The sequence below is a fragment of the Aplysia californica genome, unplaced genomic scaffold (assembly GCF_000002075.1).
Source record: "Aplysia californica isolate F4 #8 unplaced genomic scaffold, AplCal3.0 scaffold00502, whole genome shotgun sequence".
Lineage (NCBI taxonomy): Eukaryota > Metazoa > Mollusca > Gastropoda > Aplysiida > Aplysiidae > Aplysia > Aplysia californica.
The window spans coordinates 355576-378196 of NW_004797772.1; the positions used below are offsets into that span (position 1 = coordinate 355576).

Consider the following 22621-nt stretch of genomic DNA (forward strand, 5'->3'; position numbering starts at 1 on the left):
CCCCCACCCTCGTCCTCTGGTTCCCTCCTGCAGTCCACCCACAGTAGTCAGGGTACAGTCTACTCCCCGCCCTGGGAGTCTGGCAAAGCCAACCAGCTGATGCAGACAACGCCGTCGCCCACCCTGCCCCCGGCCATGGACCTGCAGGAGCGCGTACAGCGCTGGCAGGAAGCCAACTCCAGCTACCAGGAAGGGGCGGGGAAGGGGAATATAATGTCAGGGATGGATGTGCCCGCGTCTCCTAGGTCGGAGGTCAAGCGATCAAACCGGCTGGACTCGGGATCTTCGATTGATGGCCATCATCAGCAGCAGCACCAGCAACAAGGGAGGGAGAGAGCGGCTTCGAAATCGTCAGGTTAGACAGAAAGAGGCTTTGGTAATATTTTTCTTTTTTAAGGGACGTTATTCTGGAAGTGTTTCACATTCAGTTTGTGTAGAAAGGTTATTGTTTTACATTTTTTTTTTTTTTGGTTGCTTTTTTGTGTTGTTGTTTTTGTTCCCGATAACCATTTTTGTGTTCCTATCTTCTTACTCAATACTCTTTTGAAAGTTTAGGGATTTCTCCTAATTCATTACTACAGTCAAACCTGCACTAACGACCAGTAATTGTCCAAGACAATCACTTCTACAAACGACAACTTCCCTGTGTCCCCTTGGGTTTTAGAAAAAATTATCGTCCACAAGGATCACCTTTTTAGGGTGACCACTTTTTGTCTCGACAATGAATTATACCTGTACGTTTTTCTTGACCTTGCACAAGGAGGTTGATTTGATTAAATTGATGGATGGACAAATTTCTGATCCCAAATACTGCAATATCAAATGACTCCTGAATTTTAAAAAATGTTCTAAGATTTTGCAAGGGAAGGCTGTCAAGTGTCATGTCCATAAATGCTTATTTTATGAACAGTTCTAGGATCTTCTTCAAGTCGATAGTGGAATGTAGAGGGAAATAACCTCTTCGCAAGACTAATTTATATCCCAGGTTGAAACAAGAGAGCTCAGACTCTTTGAGCTTTCCTGTTACCCTTTACTATGGCAGCAAACTACTGTGTCCTGACCAGGTATTTTAAAGGTTAAGGACTGACATATATAATGGGCTTAAGTTTCCCTGTTACCTATTATGATAACGAACAACTGTATACTGACCAGGTAATTTAAAGGGTAGTGACCGACAATATGAGCTTCAGTTTCCCCACTTTAAAAAAAAATTATATCGCAATAGACTGATGATCACTGAATTTCAGAACTGATGTCTGGAATGTAAATCAATATCTGAAATATCATTACAGAATTAACCAGCAAAAGATCTCAGCATGAATCTGATCATGTGGGAACAAACCTTACCAGCAACATCAATCACAGCAGCAGCAGCAGCTGCAACAACAACAACAATAACACCGCCATCCCCAACAACAACAACAACAACAACAACTGCAACACTGACACCAGCGGCAAGAACAAGCCGGCGCTGGAGAGGCTGTCCTCGAAGTGTCCCGACGTGGTGCACTGCCACAGCGTAGCCAACGACTCCAGCTCTCAGGCCGTCCAATCCTCGTCGGAGCTGGCCGGGTACAGGATTCCGGCCATGGAACCAGACGAGACCGAGCATGTGGATCAGCAGCAGACTGGTGACCCGGATACAAGAGGAAACACTCTGAACCCTGGTAGGTTTGACAGTTAGTATTTATGTCAGTCTGTATGCTTTAGTTGCAGGAATAATAGTAAGAAGATTATGATAATAATAACAATAAGAATAATAACGTTAACAGTAATAACCACAATAATGATAACAACACTAATAATGATAATAAAAATAAAAATTATAATTATTATTATTATTTTAATTCTTATGATAATAATGATGATGATAATAATACTGATAATTATAGTAATAATGATAACAATGATAATAATAATTGCATTTATATAGCACATATCAACTGTCTACAGTATGATCTATGCACTTTACAACTTTTATTACCCCAGCAGAGCGAAGAGCATTCGGAAACATTCTCGGCTTCTACATTATTGCAGATGTAGTGTGAATCTGTTTTGGTATACCCCCCGGGGCAGTGCCACTGACTGTAGTGTCTTTAGGCCATTCCCAAAGGGGGGACATTTCTCGTTCAAGCATAGTGGAATTGTAAATGGGCCGACTCATGTCACGCTCGTAACTGTGCCTGATCTACAACAGGGAACTGTTGCTTTTTCTTTCCTGATCCTTACTATTGTCATTTCCTCTACTTCTTTTTTATGTTTGTCACTCTCTTGTGACCTGTTATTTCCGGGGTGCCTTGATAGTCGAAGCAGACCTTGTGATGTTGAAGCCAGAGAGGTGAGCAGTCTAAGTCTGATTCCCTGTAAAGACTTCTCTGTTGACACCCACCCCTTGGCGCTCATATGACCTTATGCAGTTGCGATCGCTGTAAAACTCTCTACTATTTAAAAAAAAATTGTTTTGGTATAAAGTAATTTTCTCTCCTTTCCTCCTCCCACCTCCCCCACCCATTCTTGAAATAATTTAATCAAGAGTGTCTTTTGCACTTGACTCCACAGGCTGACCCAAATGTGGTTTCAGAGAGAGTGGTGATCCACCCGTATATATGCATACTAGGTTAATGACATTCTGAATGGAACATTAAAGTTTTATCTTACCTCTGTGTTTGTTGCGCCTCATATTATATATTTTTCAATGAGCTTTTTTTGTGTTTTTATATGTTTAGGTTTCCTGTTGGTGTCATATCTGAGCTTATGATTGATGTCATGACAGATTACACATTAACAAGTAGTTTTCCCTGGATGCACTTAATGTTACTCAGATTTTAAACCCAGATTATATAGTTCCATTTTTGGCTTTGAAGCTGGATTTTAGTCCTGTGAGCACTATTTATTTTTCCTTTCTGTATTCTACTTTCATCATTTGTTGGCTGTTCAGATCTGTCATTTTGCTTATTTACTTTTTTATCTATGAGCTCTGAAGAAAAAAGACCAGCCATGAGGACTGACTAAAGAAGGTTTTTTTTCATAATGAGTATCCTTTGGTCCTCTACAGACTCACGGCGAAATTCGAGCAGTATGAAAAGTCCAGGAGCTAAGATCAAAGATTACATCGTGAAGTAAGTTTGCTATCCAATGTTTTTACCTTTTGGTGTTGTGGGGGAGGGAGGGTATAGGGTTACATACACTTTTGTGTACGTAAATGTATGTATAAAATGATTTTGGGCAATTGTAACACTCTTCTAGTTTTTCTAAATGTTTACGGTGGCCACAAGTTATGACTATTTGGGATACCAGTAATTTTTCACGCTCATGGTAGCATTTTCCATTTTGCAATGTTAGAGGCTTGAAAAGCTACTATCTTAAATAAGAATTAGAAAATTAAGTCGAAAAGTTACAAGAAGCATGTGAAATTTATTACTTTTTATCGTTATTAGATATCTATATTGCCTCAATGCACAAAGGAGCTAACTGATGATTTGTGATTTCAGTGCTGTTTTTGTTACTCTTTACCCTGCATGGATTAAAGATATCATTAGCAAGGCTTTGTTGTTTTGTTCAGACTTGCTGTATTGACAGAAAGTTAACAACTGTATGATTGTCATGGAGTCAAAGTAAGAATCTTTATTGATAAAGGTTTTGGTAAGAAATAGTAGGTGGGTGGTTAGCGGGTGCTCTGATATGGTGTGCTTCTTCTTTCCTATCAAACATCTATTGTCCTTATCTCTCCTCCTTTTTGGTGTTTGTTACTCTTTTGTAGCACCTCTAATCTTTGGCACTTATATGACTTTATTGTGTTGCAAGGGCCGTGAAACACTTACTAAAACTAAAACAGAAATACCAGCCGTAGAAATGTGTGGTGTTTCATTAGTCAGGCTTCATCAGGAGCTGTTAAATTGTAATATAAAATTATTTGCAAATGAGCTAGCCACCGTACCAATGTTAAGATTTTCTCACAATGAGCTTCTTGGGATTTTTTTTACCCCAAGGTGTTACTTTATTTGTTTTGAATTCATCATTTTTTTCTTGTGCTTAATGATTTCTTTCAGACTTTCATCAGACACACACACCACCTTTGGCAGCACCATTGAGAACTTCATCCAGTGCACGCTGGAGAGCCAAGAGACAAATCCGCAGCATGTCATGAGAAATGTAAGCTCTTGTTCTTTTGCTCTGCTCTCTTTCTTTACAAAAGTTTATGTGTATTTATGTGTATTCTCAAAACTGGCGGTGTGCAGACATTCCAAATTTCCCTTATTTCCATATGTATTGTACACCCAAAAGCTTTTAAACACACTCACACTTACACACACACATGCTCACACACACTCATACACACACACTCTCTCTCTCACACACACACACACACACACACACACACACACACACACACACACACACACACACACACACTCACACACACACACACATATTTATGCTTACTTACAGCTACCAGTGGAAGTGGTAAGGAAGAACCAAAAGTGGTTTCAAGACTTAACATTAATTTTTAAAAATCAAATATATTTTTTATAATGTTCGAATGTTGCCACTATTAGCAGAACTGGGCAATGGCTACAAAAAAAGACATGCTAAGCGTGGACTTGGATTGATAACAGCAGCAAAGCATGGACAAAAATTGATTATGGGATGAGAAGTCTTGGATTTTATTGAGTAGGGATTGTTATTTTGTTCTTAGTGACTCAGTGACTCTATCTTTGTTGTCACAAGAAAAATAAGTAACTCCGTTTAAACTTGCTCTACAAGATGAGTAAAAGTCATTGGAGTGACTCAATTTTCTTGAGACAGCGACTATATTATATATTTACGATAATTATAGAAATAGTTGTGGTTTCTTTTCATGCAATAAAAGTTGTTTTATTTGTCTCCTACAGGTTCGACAATTCATGAACGGGATCAAGAACTACCTTGTGAAGCATGGAGAAGGAGAGCTGGAGGACTTGATTGAGCGGGAGAGAAGCAAGGTAACACAGATTTGTCACTCTAGCTATTGTAGTTTAGTTTAGTCTAGTTAGAGTTTCACAGTGCCCTCGACTGCATAAGGTCATGTGACCGCACAAACTCTAGTTATTTTTGACGAACTCTAGTTATTTGTGTGTGGATGCTCTATGTTTTTTGTTCTTACTAGTATGGTTATCCAAATGGTTCCCACTGTTCTTATGATCTTGCTCTTACTTCTATCCTCAAACACACACTCTCTCTCATACATGCACGCATATGCACACACATGCACACACACATGTACGACACATGTGTGCACATGCACACACACATTCTCTCACACAAATTCACACTTATTGCACACAAACACAGACACACTCTACCCTAGAGTTTTGAAACCATTGTAATTTTCCTTTTGCATTCTCCTATCTCTCTGAAAAGCTGAAAGTGAATGAGATTCTCATGTTTTTGTATCTCTCCTACAGCTGGAAATGAATGAGATTCTCATGTTTTTCTATCTCTCTTACAACTGAAAGTGAATGAGATTCTCATGTTCTTCTATCTCTCTTACAGCTTTCAGTGAATGAGATTCTCATATTTTTCTATCTCTCTTACAGCTGAAAGTGAACGAGATTCTCATATTTGTCTATCTCTCTTACAGCTGACAGTGAATGAGATTCTCATATTTTTCTATCTCTCTTTCAACTGAAAGTGAACGAGATTCTCATGTTTTTCTGTCTCTCTTACAGTTGAAAGTGAACGAGATTCTCATATTTGTCTATCTCTCTTACAGCTGACAGTGAATGAGATTCTCATATTTTTCTATCTCTCTTTCAACTGAAAGTGAACGAGATTCTCATGTTTTTCTGTCTCTCTTACAGTTGAAAGTGAACGAGATTCTCAACATCGATGCCATCCTGGAGCAGTCTCTACATGTGTGTGTCCTCCGACCGGTCAAGCACCATCTGTACAGGTTGTTTGTGGACACCTACAGCAGGTCAGTGTTCTCTGAATTGTGTCAGGTCACTTAATTATGTAGTTGGTGGGTGCCCTGGTCAGGTCTATTCGTTTTAGCATTTTCCTATCTTACTGTGTGGGGTTTTTTTGTCCGATCCTGTTCCTTGTGGATGGTTTGCGGGTGGTCTGGGGTAGTTTGTTTTTTCTTTTCTTATCAAACCTCTGTCATCTTTATCCCTTCTCCTTCTTTTCTTTGTATGTTACTATCTTGTAACGCCTCTAATCTTCGTTACTTAAATTTCATGTTTTTTGGTGCAAGTGCCGTAAAACTCTTATTGAACCTAAAATAATTCGTTACTTCAGAAAGGTAGACGTCATCAATCTCACCTGCCACTGCCAACAGCTCTGCTACATCATCGTCAGTGATAATGTCAATGACAACAACAGCAACAATGACAACTACAATAACAACCACAGCAACTGTGATTGCTTTATCGCTCGAACAGGCCTTGGCCTCTAAAAATCTGTCTTCTACAGTGATGTTCTTCAGATGAAACCTGGCTGTAAAATGTAATCCTTCTGAAGATTTAATGTTTTGTCAGTATTTAGGTTAATTGTATTGTTTTATTTAAGAATGGTCGCATGTTCATATTCTAATTCAGGCCTACTACTAACTGGCAGCTAAGAAAGAACTGTAAACTGCAACAAATCCATGACATAACTTATACTGGTGCTTATTGTCAAACTGATATTTATCTCAAATAATGTGAATTTTCTTCACTTCTTCTCATAGTGTGCTCTGTTTTCTTGTTTCATCACAGAAATGGAGCTCTTCAACAATTATCTGACAATATCAAATATGCCCGTTCACGATCTTCTCAAGAGATTGGTGTCAAGGTAAGTGGAAGCAAATTTTGATTTTGTCAGATCAGAGGATGAAATATGTACAAGCAGGGTACCTTGGGTAATAAATGATGAAAAAAAGAAAGTTTGCCTTGCTCAAGGCCTTCAGTTTAAGTGTCACTGTATTTCATTGTTGTTTTTTTTTACAAGGTATTGATAACACGTTTAAATTTAAAGACTTCGAGGAAGGGGACAGCATTTTGTTCCATTTTGTTCATCAATACCATTTTTGTCACAAATGGCTGTAGTCGCATACTGGTGATTTCTTTAAACCTGTAGTACGTGGAAAGGTCGTCAGTGGGCATAATACAGATATGACAGAAAAGCAATAGTTCTCAATATTTTTCCTCTGACCAAAGCTGTTATTCACCTGAGTTCTTGATTTCATATGATAGAAACTTTCTAACTAAATAGAGCCACACTGCATACCAGTATGTGGCAGTCTAGGTAAGTGTTTTTGATGTACTACATGCATGAAATGCTAGAAAGTTGAACACTCTATTGGGTGAAAATGATATGATATGGGAGATTTTGGGTATGACTTTTGTGGGTGAAATCTAAGAGATTTTTACCTTTGCTTCGTTACCATCATATGGTTCTTTTTTTTTTGTCTTAAGCCTGGACTCCAACTTCCCAGTGGTCAAGATATGGAAAGGATCAAAAGACAACTGGAACTGATGCAACGGGCTTATTCGCCTTTACAGAAATTGGAACATCTGCTCAAGGCCACCTCCACCATTTATCATTGTGTAAGTTTCATGGAGCAATGCGTGCTCATAGTTCTTTATTGTCCTATTTCATAGTAGCTCTGTGTGGATAGTCTTGTTAACATAATGCCTCCTCCTCTTTTCTACCCCCCCCCCCCCCCCAACCATCACCACAACCACCACCACCCTCCATTTTTCCTCCTGCCTTGTAGTATTGCATAAACTGTCACAAGGTAGATATTTCTCTAAGAATATTCTTCCCAGTTTCTTCCCTCTCAGTTACCACGAAACAAATACACAGTTACAACATGCATTAAGTTACAGTCTTGCACGCACATAGCGAAAGCGGCTGGATCCAGAAATCTTTTCGTTATTTGTTAATTTTGCTATGCACTTGTTTAATTAAATACAAAGAACATACATGAACATGAATATTATGTTCAGGACTTGAAAAAAAGAATGCATTTATTTAGTGCTCTGTCCCTTACAAGTATAAGCTCTGAGTGCTTATTACACAGGTGTAGGTCACTAGACAGCAGGGAAACTTCCAATAGCTTCGTACCCTTTCTTCAAACGTAGAAAAAAGAAATCTCAGAACTTGGAACGACTGATTATTTTTTTAGCTCCTTTGATTCATTTATATCAATAACTTTTAGCCATTTTCTACCAGGGCATGCCCGCTGTGACATATTGTGTCATTTCATTATTTGATGGGTCTAATGTGCCCCAATCGCTTATGCTTGTTATACTTTCATTAGTGCCATGTAACATTCTTTCTCTGCTGTGACCCAATATATTGTAGCTCACTGTTCATCATCATCATCATCATCATCATCATCATCATCATCATCATCATCATCATCATCATCATCATCCCTTTTCTATGTGTGTGGGATTATAGTCCACCAACAAGAGCTCCCCATGTACCTCTGTCTTAGACTATAGTCTTCACCTATGTTCAGCTGCATCTCATCTCCTTTAGGTCTCAACCGTCTGAGTCTATGTCTTTCCTCCAAGTGCGTTTAGGCCCTCCCCTCTTGTTCTTTCCTTGTGGATTCCATCTTAAAGCTTGGAAGGTGGGAAATGCTTGTTTTTAGTTTCCTCAAGGTGTGCCCAATCCACTTCCATATTCTCTCTTTTTTGATTTCAGTCTCTCTTTTCTGTTGAATTATTTGTTTAAGTAATTGTTCATTTCTTATGGTATCAGGGCAGTGATTTTTAAATTGAACATTTTTCATAAATAAGCAAATGTTGACAAATGCATGTAGCTTTTTCAAAGCTTGTTTTGTAAATTTACATGTTTCTGATTCATAGATTAATACGTTTTTGACACTGGTGTGAAAATCTTTGTCTTGGTTCTTGTTCCCATAATTTCTCCTTTCTGTACATTTCCTAGTAGTCTGAAAGCACCTCTTGCCTGGCTCACAGTTACCAACATAATAAATCTCCAGGTCCAAGGTAAAGTCCACCAGCTGCCCAGCCGGGGACCGTCCTCTTTAGGTGCTGATGGTAAGTTCTCTACAATTTCCTACCATGAAAAAATGTTTTTATAGCCATCGAGTTTCCATTCATGTACAGTGGGGCACAGATAACAAAAGCACAGAAACTTGAAATCATAGATAGCTCGTACGATTTGCCACTTCCTGACTGATATCTCTTTAATCTTTCGTTATTGGTGGCAAACAAATTTGTCAATTCCCGATGTGTTTGAGTTATCCGTGCCCGACTGTATATAGTTACTTTTCACATATGGCTGGGTGTTAAGGTGTTGGACATATGCCTTTATTTATCCCTTCCTTAGTCCTTCCTTTCACTTGCAAAGCACAGTTAAACTTGCTCGAACCGAACAATGACCAATTGGTCAAGACAACCATATATATAAATGACACTTCCCGTTGATGTCCCCCACCCCCCACCCCCGGCCATTTTTTTTTCTCTACGTTATAATGACATTGTTCAGGGTGACCACCAGCTGAAGATGAATACTTTTCTCCTCAGCAATGGCTGGAGGTTTTTGACAAGTTCAACTGAATAGCCTTTTAGCTTTGCTGTAATTTGATTTTAAGGGTGCATATCAGATTACTTCCATGTAATGTATCGGCACCACAGTTCGGTGTCAATTTATGATTGTCACTTGAATACCCTGAGTGAGATACTTTTCTAATTTAAAAAAGTTTGAAGTAATTTGTTTTCTTCTTTCTGTTCTCTGTTACCTTTTGGGGTTTAACCTTATGGTTGTATTTACCACTTCTCATAAAAATAAGTCCCTCAAATATTTTATTTCCTTAATTGAAACTTGGAAAATCTACTGTAGTTGAATTTTGTGTGTAAACTAAAAAGTATAAAGCAGACAGTAATCATAAGCTTCTTGATAGAATGTGGAATATTTATAATTAAAATGTGTAGGTAAAGTAGAGGTAATACAGGTGAAAGCAGTTGGGTTTTTTAAACTCTGCAAATTATTGTTAAATTCTTATGTTTTATTGAGCTTTTTTATAATTATAATGAACTTTGATCAAGTGTTTTGGGATAAAATTATAACTTTCTTGCCTCCCCAGACACACACACACACACACATATATATATATAAAGAAGGAAATTAGTATGAAGCTACTGCAAAGGTTTTAATAATAAAACTTGAGTTTTTTGTGCTATCTTGATACTATCTCTTGTGGAGTCCATTGTGCTGCTAGCTTGCTCTCTTTACATTATTTAGAATTTGTTTCACAGCTCATCTGTATTCACCAATTTGCTTCTCTTTTTCCCCCCCAGATTTTCTCCCTGTTCTCATCTACGTTATCGTCCACTGTGGTCTGGTGGCCGCAGAGGTGGAGGCGGACTTCATGTGGGGTCTGCTGCAGCCGTCGCTGTTGACCGGAGAAGGCGGATACTATTTGACCACTTTGTCTAGCGCTGTCCTGGTGTTGAAAAACTTTGCAGCCACTCATCAGCAGACCAACACCATGCATATAGAGGTAAGGAATTCCACTGCTGAATTGGTTGGGTGTATGTTTTACAATGCAATTTGATTGTGTAAGTTACTGAAAGAGTTTAAATACCATGTACTGTTGACCTGTCTAATAACTACTGATAAAAAAAGACTGACACATGTTTATAACATTCTTAGTAAATGTGAATTCTACTGGAAATATTTGTTCAGAACAACAGTAATGCTCAATCTGACCGGACTCATTGCAAACATTTACGGATACTATGGTTTGTCTCTTCAGGGCAGCATTCTTTGAGTAAGAGTTAGTCCTGTCTTTTAGGTAAGGGTTCATTAATATTTTTAAGGTGAGGAATTCTATTGGAAAACTATCCTCGAATAACTTCAGAAACGGGAAAAAACTGTTGTGAATACAGTTGAATCTGCTCTAGAGAACACCAGTACAAAATTTTATATCATTACAGTGACACTGTTAAAGATTACTACTTTTCTCCTTCACAATGGGGGATCATTCCGACCGGCTTAATTATTTCTTTATCAAGTTCCGTGTAATACTATGTTTGGTATATAGTATAACACGGATTGCTCGAATTTGTTGAAACTGGCCTTGGTAGTTTGAGGGATCCATAGTTCAAGGGATATCTTACAAAGATAAAGAAGGGAAAAGAAACGGGACCGCAGGTACAGTTCAGTGGATGCGTTATTTCGAGTCTTCTGTGTTTGACCTATCCATGTTATACTGCAATTTGTTACGTCGGCATCAAATTAAATCACCTCCTAAAACTTAAATTTTTCTTTCATCTCCTGTTGTCAGGGTCACCTTCCAACCATCTCAGACATGCAAGGCTTCTTGAAGATCGCCATCCCGGACGAGGTGCATGGCTCCATCACGTGGAAGACACTTCCTGTCAGACCCAACATGAACACACGGGATGTCCGTAAGTATAATCCCCTTTAGATAACTTTTGTGCCTCCCTGTCCCACCCCCCCCCCCCCCACTTCCCTCAAATGCATGCAGAATGTCTATGTTTCAAATCAAATCTATTGTATATGAGAGGATAGAGATGAGTTGTTTAATTTTGCAGGTTAATAGATGTTCCATACTCTTCAATTATTTGAATTAGATGACTGAATTAATAAGACAAGTTTAGTTTTAATTTTAGTAGAGGTTTACAGCGCTCGCAACTGCATAAGGTCATATGAGCGCCAAAAAGACAAGTTTAAAAGCACATATTGCCCTTTGGTTGGTTGAAGGATTTTTTAAGCTTGAAATCTTTAATATAAAGAAACAGTATGATTACTTGATTAATTTTGAAATTGGAGCTGGAAGTACCAGATACTTTGGAATCAGAGTAGTAGTGGTTTGTGAGTGTTTTTTTTGTTTTTTTTACCTTGCTCTGAGAAAGTTTAGAAAATGAATGTTTCCCATCTTGTGGTGTGACTCTCTTAACTTTCCTCATTGCGTAATATTTTAAATTACCTTTTTACCTCCAGGTGCTTTAATTGCTCACAAGTTCAAGGTTACCAACCCACAAGATTATGGACTGTTTCTTCTCTGTGATGGAGTAGGTGAGTGAAAAATAGTCTCGAAGTAAATTCTCGAACTGATTACCAAAGAATGAGCTGCTCTTTGGTTCTGGTCTGCTTTGTTCTTTTTTACTATCAGTCGATTTTTTCAAGGCTTGGTTTGTTATCAGTTTTGCTGACACACATGAATTTAAATTTCAGATTTGAGCATTGCTTGAATTTGTGTCTTTCTCCGAATATTTTCTCTTGCTAAGAATAAGATGTCTTGATATGTGACTATGGGACTGATAGAATGAATGAGTGCTCGTCTTTTGAAATAACTTACTTTGTGAAGTGCATTAAAAAGCCTTAAACAAAATGGACTTAAATTAAACCCTGATGTTGTGTTAATTTTTTTTCTCCAGAGAGCCAGCTGAATGAGGCAGATTGCCCACAGATTGTCAAAGGAGACCACAAGCTTCAGCACAAGGATTGCTACTTTGCTTTCAAGCGACTGGATGCCAATATAGCATGGCCACGGCATGTGCAACAGTGAGCAATTTTTCTTTGCATTTTGAAGTTTTGGGAAATACTACCACACATCCGCAAAAAAATTGTAATAAAAAATGGAATAACCGTAATGTTCTCAAAGCCCATAGAATGATTCGATTATTGTGCAGTCAAACTGCTCTAATGACCATTTGAACTACACAATCACCTGTTCAAATGGCTACTTCCTATATCTACCCTTACCTATTTTTTACAATTAATATGATTACACTTTTTGTAAGACATTCACTTGTCAAAGATGGCCACTTTTCTCCTCAACAATGGGTGGCTGTCTTGGACAGTTTGACTGGGGTTTTTTAAAGTACTTATCAGCACTTTTATGTAAGTTTTAAAAAAAACCAACCACTTAACAGCTGCGTTATCATGGGTCAATAAGTACTGATCAAAGACATCACTGTATGTGTCTCAGTGTACGAAAATTAAAATTAATTATGAATCAGCTGAAAAATACAACACCATCTAGAAAATTTGAAATAAAGATTATGAAAACGGTTAGAGTGTATCTTAGATGTATATAGGCTATAAAGTAATAGTTGTGATAGCCTTTGACATTGTGTTATACTGAGTGAGAAGTGTAATTTAATCCAAAGATATGACGTATGCAATAACCATGCTGATAACAGTTTTTGAAAAAAATTTGTTGTTTTTAAATTGATGACATTTTTAAGTAACTTTAGTGAGGGGGGTAAAACTCTCAGTAAAACAATAGATAAGTGACTTTTTATCACATTAATTTTATTTACAGAAAGGACACCTGAGGCGAGAGTTGCACACAAGTAAGCAAACTAAGCACTCCCTCCCATCTGCTTTGTGGTTTGGGAATAACCAACAGAATCCTTTTGTCCTGTTGGATGACTCTCCACGCAATACTCCACGCACATGGAGATGAGACATAATCTGAAGCCGTTGCAAGTGGAGACAGGGCTGGAAGAAGAGCTCTTTCCTGACGGTGGGACCCTGCCATGCACTTCCAATAGACTAACAGTTTTCATTTGTTCTGTTTGTTTGAGTAAAGGGGAGCACACTGATGCAGGAACAGTCATGTGGTGTTGGGGAAGACTGAGACGGACAGAGAAACGACAGAGGGGAAAGAAAAGAAGGAGGTCGTACCAGTGATGCCATCCTACAACCTGCCAGTAGTTTTCTGGACAAAAGAAAAAGAAAATTGGAAAATAAGGCAGTTTTTTTTCTCTTTTTTTTTGTTTCTGAACGAAAGTTTGTTCCCATTTGTTACTCAAAATTTCCAGTCTTGAGCTTTGAGTTTGGCCCAGCACAGCATTATTCTCTGTGTACGGGTTGGTTGTGTCTTTTGGGTAAGGTTTAATATGTTTTGCTCAAAGACACATCCATGTGTCTGTCAAATCAACCCTGTTTAAGTTTACAGTCGCCATGAAAGGTGTTTCAAGACTGCTGGACTGAAATGCTCAGATGGCTACAAAAATAAATGAAGACCAACCAGATCTTTCTGGTGTCAAGTTTCTGCAGTGCTGCACACTCACGTAAATGAGCATGTTCAGTCTTCATACCATTTTTTTTGTTTTAGTTGTTTTGTTTTTTTCACTGTATGAGATTGAAAACATGGACTACTTATTATGATTATGAGGCTTCATTCATTATAAATTTAGGTACACAAGGATCCAAATTTAGAAGTCTATATTTCTCTGGGAGATCAGAAACAAAATTTTGTCTCTTTCAATGTTGTTCTTGTCCTTATCTGTTGTTTTTTGTAATTGTAACACAATGGTTTGTGCTCATTTTATGTAAACTATAGCTCAACAACTCTTTTTATAACAGCATATCCTCAGAAAGTCTGGTGTGATTTCAGTTTTTGTTCATACTCATACAATAATGCATTTCATCACGTGTTTACTAGTCCTCAGCCAGTCATGTCCATGACAGGTTTTGAAGTTGTCAGATAATTCATGACACCATGGATTTTTGTCGCTCAGTGTATTCCGTGTCATTGAATGCTTGCTCAGCATAGTACATAAATGTACAATAACTTTCTCCTAGCCTTGGGAACAATACTGTTATGTAAATGTTGTGAAGTCAGGTCTTTAGCCTGACTAAGTTCCTTTTTTACCATATGTATTATAGTGTAAATAGGCACCAGTGTTACTTTGGATCAAGTCTTTTACCGTGCGGATGTCAAGATAGATAGCAACAGTACAACAGCAATGTGTGAGCATGTACTAAATCAAATGTTGTTTAGTAATTTACACATGGATATCTGGATCAGTAGCACTGTGTTTACATCATGTATGCCTTTCTGCTTTCATTAGTGCTTGTTCACACTTTTTAAGAATTCCTCCTGTCTTTTAATGATATGTATTATCAATTACGATGTCTGATTTTATATAGCATAGAGTATATAAAGTCAATGCAATATGTTCCAATTTGCTTTTAGCTTTCTGGTTCCATCCATGGGGATAGGCCTCTAGATTGACAAGGGTTTTTGTTACAATTGGTCACCAGTACTATAAGAAAGTCTTGTGTACTGTACATGAAGTGGAGACACAGCTTTCCTGTTTTTCAGTTTCTTCAAGAGATGAATTGTAAGAATCGTGTGAGTTCTCTCACCATCTGACATTTGTCTTGTGCTGTGCGTCAGCTCCACCTGCCATCGTGGAAGCCTTTGGCTGACTCTCATTTTAATATAACAACAGCAGTTATCTGAGAAGATGTGAGTTGGCCTCTCTATATATATATGTAAATGTACAACTATTTGGAAATTGGAATAAAGTAGTACATACAACATTACAACCATGAGTTTAGAAAATTTAAAGAATATAGGAGTTTGTAATCTCAAACCAGAGTAGTAACAATTCCCTGGTGATTCGTTTGTATCAGTTGATTTTTATGCTTTCGTGTGAAGATCCAAGTTGTATTTAGAATATTTTATATTCATGCTTGAACTAGAAACAAGGAGAAACAGGACTAAGAATAATCCTAATCAAAAAGCTGAAATTGAAAACGGTTTCTGTGAAATTCGTGGATGAACTTGATGAGATCAGGGTCTGTTAATTATTGTGTCATGGTTGAGACGTTTGAACTGCTCTTTTTAAATGTGTGTGTCATATCTCTGTGATTTTATCATGTGTGATGAATGTGTAATTGCTAAGAATTTGTGCCATTTTTACTTTTACCCAAATATTCACAGCATTTTTTTTTCTTCCCCACAACCATCTAACAATTTTGAGTTGAAAATTGTGTAACATGGATAAGTCTTTTAACATATCTTCTTTTTCAGCGGACAGGAAAAAGGACTATTTGTGCCATGAAGTCACTGTCTGTAGAATTTGGTGGTGACTTTACTGTATTCTGCCTACGGTCTAGGGAAAGCCATTCCTTTCTGTGACAAGCTTATATTAATTAAGAGGATTGGGCTTCTACTTCTAGGTATTTGTACTTATTAATAATGTGAAATAAAAATTGCTTGCTCTATGCATTTATATAATGTATGCAAGTGTTGTGTTATTTTATTAGGATTAAATAAATGAGTTTACTCAATTTCTCTCCCTACTGATCGCATCAGTTGCAAAGCCTTCAACATGTCAATTAAGTAATCATTCTGAAAAGGGGAAACATTTATCACACACCATTTTGATTGATGGAATGGGAGATCAGAGATTTTACACAGAAAGCTAACTTACTTCTGTCAACTCCTTCAGTTGAATGGGTGTAAATAGAAGTGAACATTTTACCCCCCATACGACAACAATTTGACCAGAGGAGGAGGGCTGCTTTTACTTTTATAAGATAAGATACATCTTTATTGTCCAGGTCCTGGCACATTGGTTTGGTGTTTCACCGTGTACACACACACACACACACCCACACACATGCACATGCGCACACCTATATAATACACAAACACTCTCTCACACATCTTCTCTTCAACACACATCTCTGTACATAACCGTAATAATACAATAGTATTCTTGCACTCACTAACAGGCTCACAGTCACATTCATTATAATATAAATTAACCGGTCAGGACAATCATGAACTGTTGGATACTTTTAAGCAGACCGAAGTGCTTGATAAAATATCTTCCCAAAATGAAAATTGAACTTATCTGCGGGGGGCTCTTGTGGCCTAGAGGTTATGGTGTTCGCCTCTCATTCAAAAGGTCCCGGGTTTGAATCCGGATAGCGATGGAAAATATTCTTCTCTAAAATTTTCTCATTTCACATCCTTTCCTGCTCTGTAATAATGTTCTGCCATATGCTTTCGTCTCCACTTTCTGTCCCCACCCCTTCACCACCTTTGCCCCCTCCTCCAGGCTCCTGACTCTTTCTGCAGCCTTTCTACTACTTCTCCTTGGCTCCTTCTTATTGCTGTCTTTCAGCCTCACCCCTGATCTTATGGTAGGTAAAATCTACACCTAGCCTTCTCGGACAAGGGCGAAAAATCTCGGAGGTCCCGTTTGCAAGTTGTGCAATATCCCTTGGTGGTCCAAAATTGATCCCATGTAAAATTCAAAATTCCTACCAACTGAAAATGTTTGGTGTCTCCCGCGCGCTCATATGACCTCATGCAGATGCAAGCGTCATAAAAAAACACTTACCAAAAAAAAAAAAAGAACATAACTCCATCATATTATATGCAAGGCAAGGAGCCTATTAAATAAGAGACCCCCGTTTCACTATCAGCTTCCTTGCATTGTTTTTGTCTGGCTGCCACGTCTACTTGACAAATCGACTGCTTTGTGTAAAACTTTACATGCGCTTTTGGAAAAGTCAGTGACATATGACAGTCTTACATAAGCAATCGAAATGATACCTAAACAGTACATTGCCAAAATGTGCACTTACAACAGCTATTTCCTTGGCAAGGTTTTCGACTGAGGTATGGTCGCCGAAATCAGAATCTATTACTTGTCCTTCATTGTGATTATGAATAAATATTTTTTTTAATGGGGCTCTGCAACTGGTCCTACTGGACAGCAAATATTCCCATGTCTGACCTCTTAACTCCCCCCCCTCCCCCACAAAAAAACAAACCCCTTAACATCTCTTTGAAAAGGGAATGAGCCACAATTCATTTTGCTTTGTCTCTTGTAAATTTTAGTTTTTGGTTAGAGTTATACAGCACTTGCACACAAATTGGTCATATAAGCGATAAGTGCCGGAAATTAGAGAGGCTACTAGAGAGTAAATTGTAAAGAAAAGAAGTTTTGTTCCTTAGTTTTAATAAGAGTTTTACAGCACTTGCAACACAATGAATAAGTGCCGAAGATAAGAAGTGTCACAAGAGTATAGTAACAAACAAAAAAAGAATGAGAAGAGCCAAGGACAATAGATGTTTGATAGGAAAGAAGGAGCAAGCCACCCACCTACAAGAAAAGGAGGCGATAAGGTTAAGAATAACATATTTTACATGAACGTTGAAAAGAAGGAACAAACCACACCAGAGCACCCGCCAACGACCCATTCGCCGTCTCTGCAAATCCAAACATGTATGTATTACAAGGGGAAGCCTCTACAATTGGTATTGACATCTGTTTGGCAGCTATCACTGCTCCATCAGGTATATTTCCAGCTAACAGGGTTTCATTTATTTCTTTTAACTACGTCAATATTGATATTGTTTACAATTGTCAGCGTCTTGGACCATTGCCTTGGTGGTTGGCAGGTGCTCGGGTGTGGTTTGCTCTCTCTATTCTATCAAATAACTATCATCCTTGATCTCTTCTCCTTCTTTTCTTTGTATGTTACTCTTTAATTTAACTCTATGGCAATACCTCTGACTAAAAACTTGAACCATTACAACAGGGCCTATGTCATTTTTGCTTATAATATATGAAGTAAAAAACCTAAAGCTGTTTTTGAATGCAAAGGACTTTTCCCAAAGAAGGAATGTAGGCAGAAACAGAACACGGACGGGAATATCGTGGAAATACATCCGAGCTTAGATGCTTATGATATGCGCACTAATATACCAAGATACAGAGGAATCTGCTTTAACCAAAATCTTCAGGACCGCTGAAATTTACTTACTTTAGGCTGACTTTAGGTTTAGAGAGGTTGCTCAAATGAAAGAAAAAATATCAGGGATTTAACTTTCTTTCGGTTTACTGTTGTTTTTGGATTAATCGTGTTCAATTTCAGTTAACTCCAATGTACTTGTTCACAGTAATTTGAGCACCATCCTGTACTGGGGGATGGAGCAGTAAGGTCAAAGAAAGGTCAACGTCTTGTACCTATTCTGTACAAAACAAGTGACTTAACTGCATAAAGGAAAAAAACCCACAGCTTTATCGAGATTTATTGAAAGAAATTTCAGTTTTAGTGCGTCCTGAAAAAGACAAATTTAAAGTCATAAAGAATAGGAAGAGAAAGAAGAGAGGCACAACCTATGACCTCTGTTCTCATCCCGTCTGCCTGTAGTAAATCTCAATTTTTCAGATATAGCTCAGCTGTAGCCCTTCTGTGGTAGAGCTTGTTTGTTTTAGTAACATTTTACGGTGCTCGCAACTGCATAAGGTCATATGAGTATGAGCGCCAAGGGGTGGAAACAGAGAAGTCCAAACGGGGAATCAGGCTTACTCTGCTCACCCCTCTAAAAACACAAAGAAGTAGAGGGAAAAGGACGATACCGATAGTAATAAGTAAGGATGAAGAAAGAAAAAGCGGCAGTTCCCCCATGTTGTTCCGGCACAGTTTAAGCATTACATTGATAAATCAGCCCATTTACAATTCTACTGTGCATAAGAACATGATAATATCCCCCCCCTTTGGGAATGGCCTAAAGACACTTCAGTCAGTATGTGGTAGAGTAGAGCAGTCAAGTATTGGTAGGTATGATGCATGATGTAAGCCAGACAGCTGCATAGCAAAGAAAGTGTTGGATTGGAATCCACAGAGAAAGAGATCAAAGAGAAAGCCACCTGGAACTTGGAGAACGGTCATAGAGAATGATGTACAGAAAAGTGGGAAGACATGGAACACATGTAACACCAAGAGGCAAGCCCAGGACAAGGAAAGGAGGAAAATGTTCATTATTATTAGAAGCCTATACCATGATGCAGGATTAGAAACGCATTGATGATATGTGGTGAACTGGACACAGTATTTACGTGACATTTCTTCTGAAGGGACATGAAGTAAATAAAAAAGAATAGTTCGACTTTTTACACTCTGTGGATCAACTAAATGCCTCAAAAAAGTCCTAACGACACCCAAGATCAACACTTCATTCTCAAGTCTTCAGCCATTGGCCACTCTTCTGTGACTGTTGCCTGCCGCCACCTAAAAAAAACCTATTCCTCTGAAGAGAAAGGGACGGATGCCTCAGCTGTGAATTTTATGTGCAAACTTGAATCATTCTTCCCGAAAAAGTGTGCAAGTTTGCACGATGATTATATTCGCCAAAAAGTAAAGAGAAACTCATCCACACAATAATGGCCATTTAGTGCAGGAGAAAAGAAAGACATACAGACAGTAAAAACAGAGAGAAAGTGAAGAAGCAGAGCCTACCTGTGGCCCTCTCCAACCACCACGACTAAATCATATTAGAAAAATGATCAAAGTCGCAACCCTGATAATTATATATTGAGTTAATCCCTTTCACTTTCACATGTGATGTGCACAAGTTCTATACTGTACTCTTGATTTTTTAAAAACACAAAACAATAACAGAAAATACAGAAAAACTGAAACAACAAACTTAACATAAATACATAATTTTACTGTAATATATGGAAGTCCATTTTCTTTCAAAATCGGATACTTGAGTTTTGGATATAAAATATTAAAATAAATGTAATCAGGATACACTTTATAATTCTGAGTAGCTGATGTCATGGCAAAGGATAATGTTAAACAGAACTTTGACACAAACATAGATGTAAATAAATATCAGAAGTACTGAACCATTAAAGATTCAAACTGGAAATAGCTGTACAAGAAACACCTGAAGATTCAAAACTGAAAGATAAAAGGAAGTCAAGTAGAAGTCATACTATATTATATCTTAAACAGTACACGATATGTAATTTTTGAAAGTCACGCTCCAGTGCCATAAATAAAACACATTAACCTAGGGTAGATCATGGGCTCAGGATATCTTAACTTAAAGTGAGTATATTGTCTGGATACTGTATCAGTGCATGCACTTGATTGAAGTGATATTCATTCAGATAAACTATACTATTTCTGTGTTCCCTGAACAAAGGAGGAAAACTAAGATTAAGATATATTCATAGGATGAATTGCTGTTTTCTATGAATTAGCTTGTTGCACATTCATGTCATATCCATGGTCTCCTTTGATGTACAATAGTTTTATCATGTCATGGAAGATCATCACGGGGCTAATTATAAAGTTCTCCAGATTAAAATCTAACAACCTCAACATTGCACAGAGGCTTCCTTATTGTAGAGTTCTCCGAGTTACCTTCAAAAGTCTGCATTATTAAATTATAGAACTGTGGAGAGCTTCTAAGCAGCCCCAACAATGCAGAGCTACAAAGCTTTTACTCTTAACATCAGCGGAGAAATTAGTGCAGTATTTAGACAATTTGATTCACATAAAAGTACAGTAGTCTCCGCCTAAACGCACGGTGCTCCGGAGGGCTCCTTAGCGTGTGTTTACACAGAGCGTGCGTTTACATGAACCTTTGCAATGGGAGGAAGGGACGCGGTCATGTCATTGCCTTATTACTCTAGTGACCTCCCTTGGAAGGAGGGGGTCATTTTGGCAGATAATGTGATGACATGTGACTTTTGTGAAGGATTCCCCGACAGGGGTTAAGAATACAAAGGCGTTGAATGGGGGGGGGGGGCGGGAAGAAAGACAAACTCAATGTAATGAATATGCACTGTAAACGTCGGGAAGAGATAGCCTAAGACTAAGAGGAAACTTGGTGGTGATGGTCACAGAGTTGACAAAGACGACGGACCAGCCACGTGGCTTTCCAAGCGAGCACCCCCGACTGTAAATTCCTGCAGAATCATCCCCGAGAAACATTTTCTCTTGTGAATCGTTAAACAAGTACGTTATAAATTCTTCGAGTACAGCTGATTAGGCTTACTTGGCTAATCTATCCTATAGAGGCCTGTCAAGTGTTTTACGGCATTCGCGTGTGTCGCGCATCAGGCCTAGATTTAACTAAACATTACACGCAGTCACTCAAACACCAGTCAGAAACCTTCTCTCAAAGATACATTTCCAGTGTTCCAGTCCCCCCAATCCCCCCCTTACAACATTTAACCGACCAGCCCTAGACCGAGACCTATGCGTCAGTGGAAAGTAGGGTGTGTAAACGCTGTCCATCACTCTTTGTACGGCGTGAGGGGCACTCTCACCAAATATCCGGTTTTCTAGTAAATTATAGGCTTGTCTTATGCAGTCTGTGCAGGTTGTCGTGAAAATTTCCCCTTGCCAAGCTTAACTTGTCGGCGTGTTTCGCGGATCTGAGCGTGCGTTTAGACGGAGTGACCGTGCGTTTGTACGTCTAAATTATAGAGTAAAAAACCCGTCAGATGAAGAAAGTGTGCGTTTGAGCGGAGCAGAGCGTGCTTTTGTATGGCGTGCGTTTAGGCGGAGACTACTGTATAACAAAAGAGTAAAGAGTGTATGAGAAAAATGACTGTAAGTAGTGCACTAACTCCAGGAATTTGGACCACAAGGACAATCTTGAACAAGTGATTGCAGGACAATAGGGAGGTAAGCATTACTCAGTCGTGAAAAAGAGTCATTGAAATTTTAAAAAATATATGCATTATAATACATACGGATGAGTTATTGGTATCATTCTATCTAAAGCCAATTAATTTTGTCTTGCTTCTGATGAAAAAAAAACAACCTGTCTGACCTATCTTGAATAAAAGTCAAGATATTTGCAATTGAAGTGCAGGTTACCTGCCTGATGTCGGAGGAAATATTACCTGTAAAGTGGACGCCGATTTTGGTGCCTCCAAAGCTTGAGTGTCCTTAGAAACTGCAAATTTACATTTTTTGGGGTCTTTGATCAAAGTTTTCAGAAAATTCCACACAGACATTTGTTTTTAAAAGAACATAAATGGTGTGGAGCCAATAAATATGTTTGTTAAAATTTGTCCAACAA

General features: G+C 38.3%; 1 protein-coding gene across 1 annotated transcript in view; it reads left to right on the plus strand.

Moving 5' to 3' along the window:
* LOC101853809 overlaps positions 1-16010 on the plus strand; it is a gene marked incomplete in the record, with an annotated part of 141352 nt that extends 125342 nt beyond the window's left edge. The window contains 14 exon segments of the mRNA XM_035971777.1: positions 31-355; positions 1293-1667; positions 3056-3119; positions 4050-4152; positions 4893-4982; positions 5841-5956; positions 6738-6813; positions 7437-7568; positions 8978-9035; positions 10299-10501; positions 11288-11411; positions 11968-12042; positions 12405-12531; positions 13295-16010. Of these exon segments, the coding sequence (XP_035827670.1) occupies positions 31-355; positions 1293-1667; positions 3056-3119; positions 4050-4152; positions 4893-4982; positions 5841-5956; positions 6738-6813; positions 7437-7568; positions 8978-9035; positions 10299-10501; positions 11288-11411; positions 11968-12042; positions 12405-12531; positions 13295-13307 (1881 nt within the window).
* Between the last annotated feature and the right edge of the window lie 6611 nt (positions 16011-22621).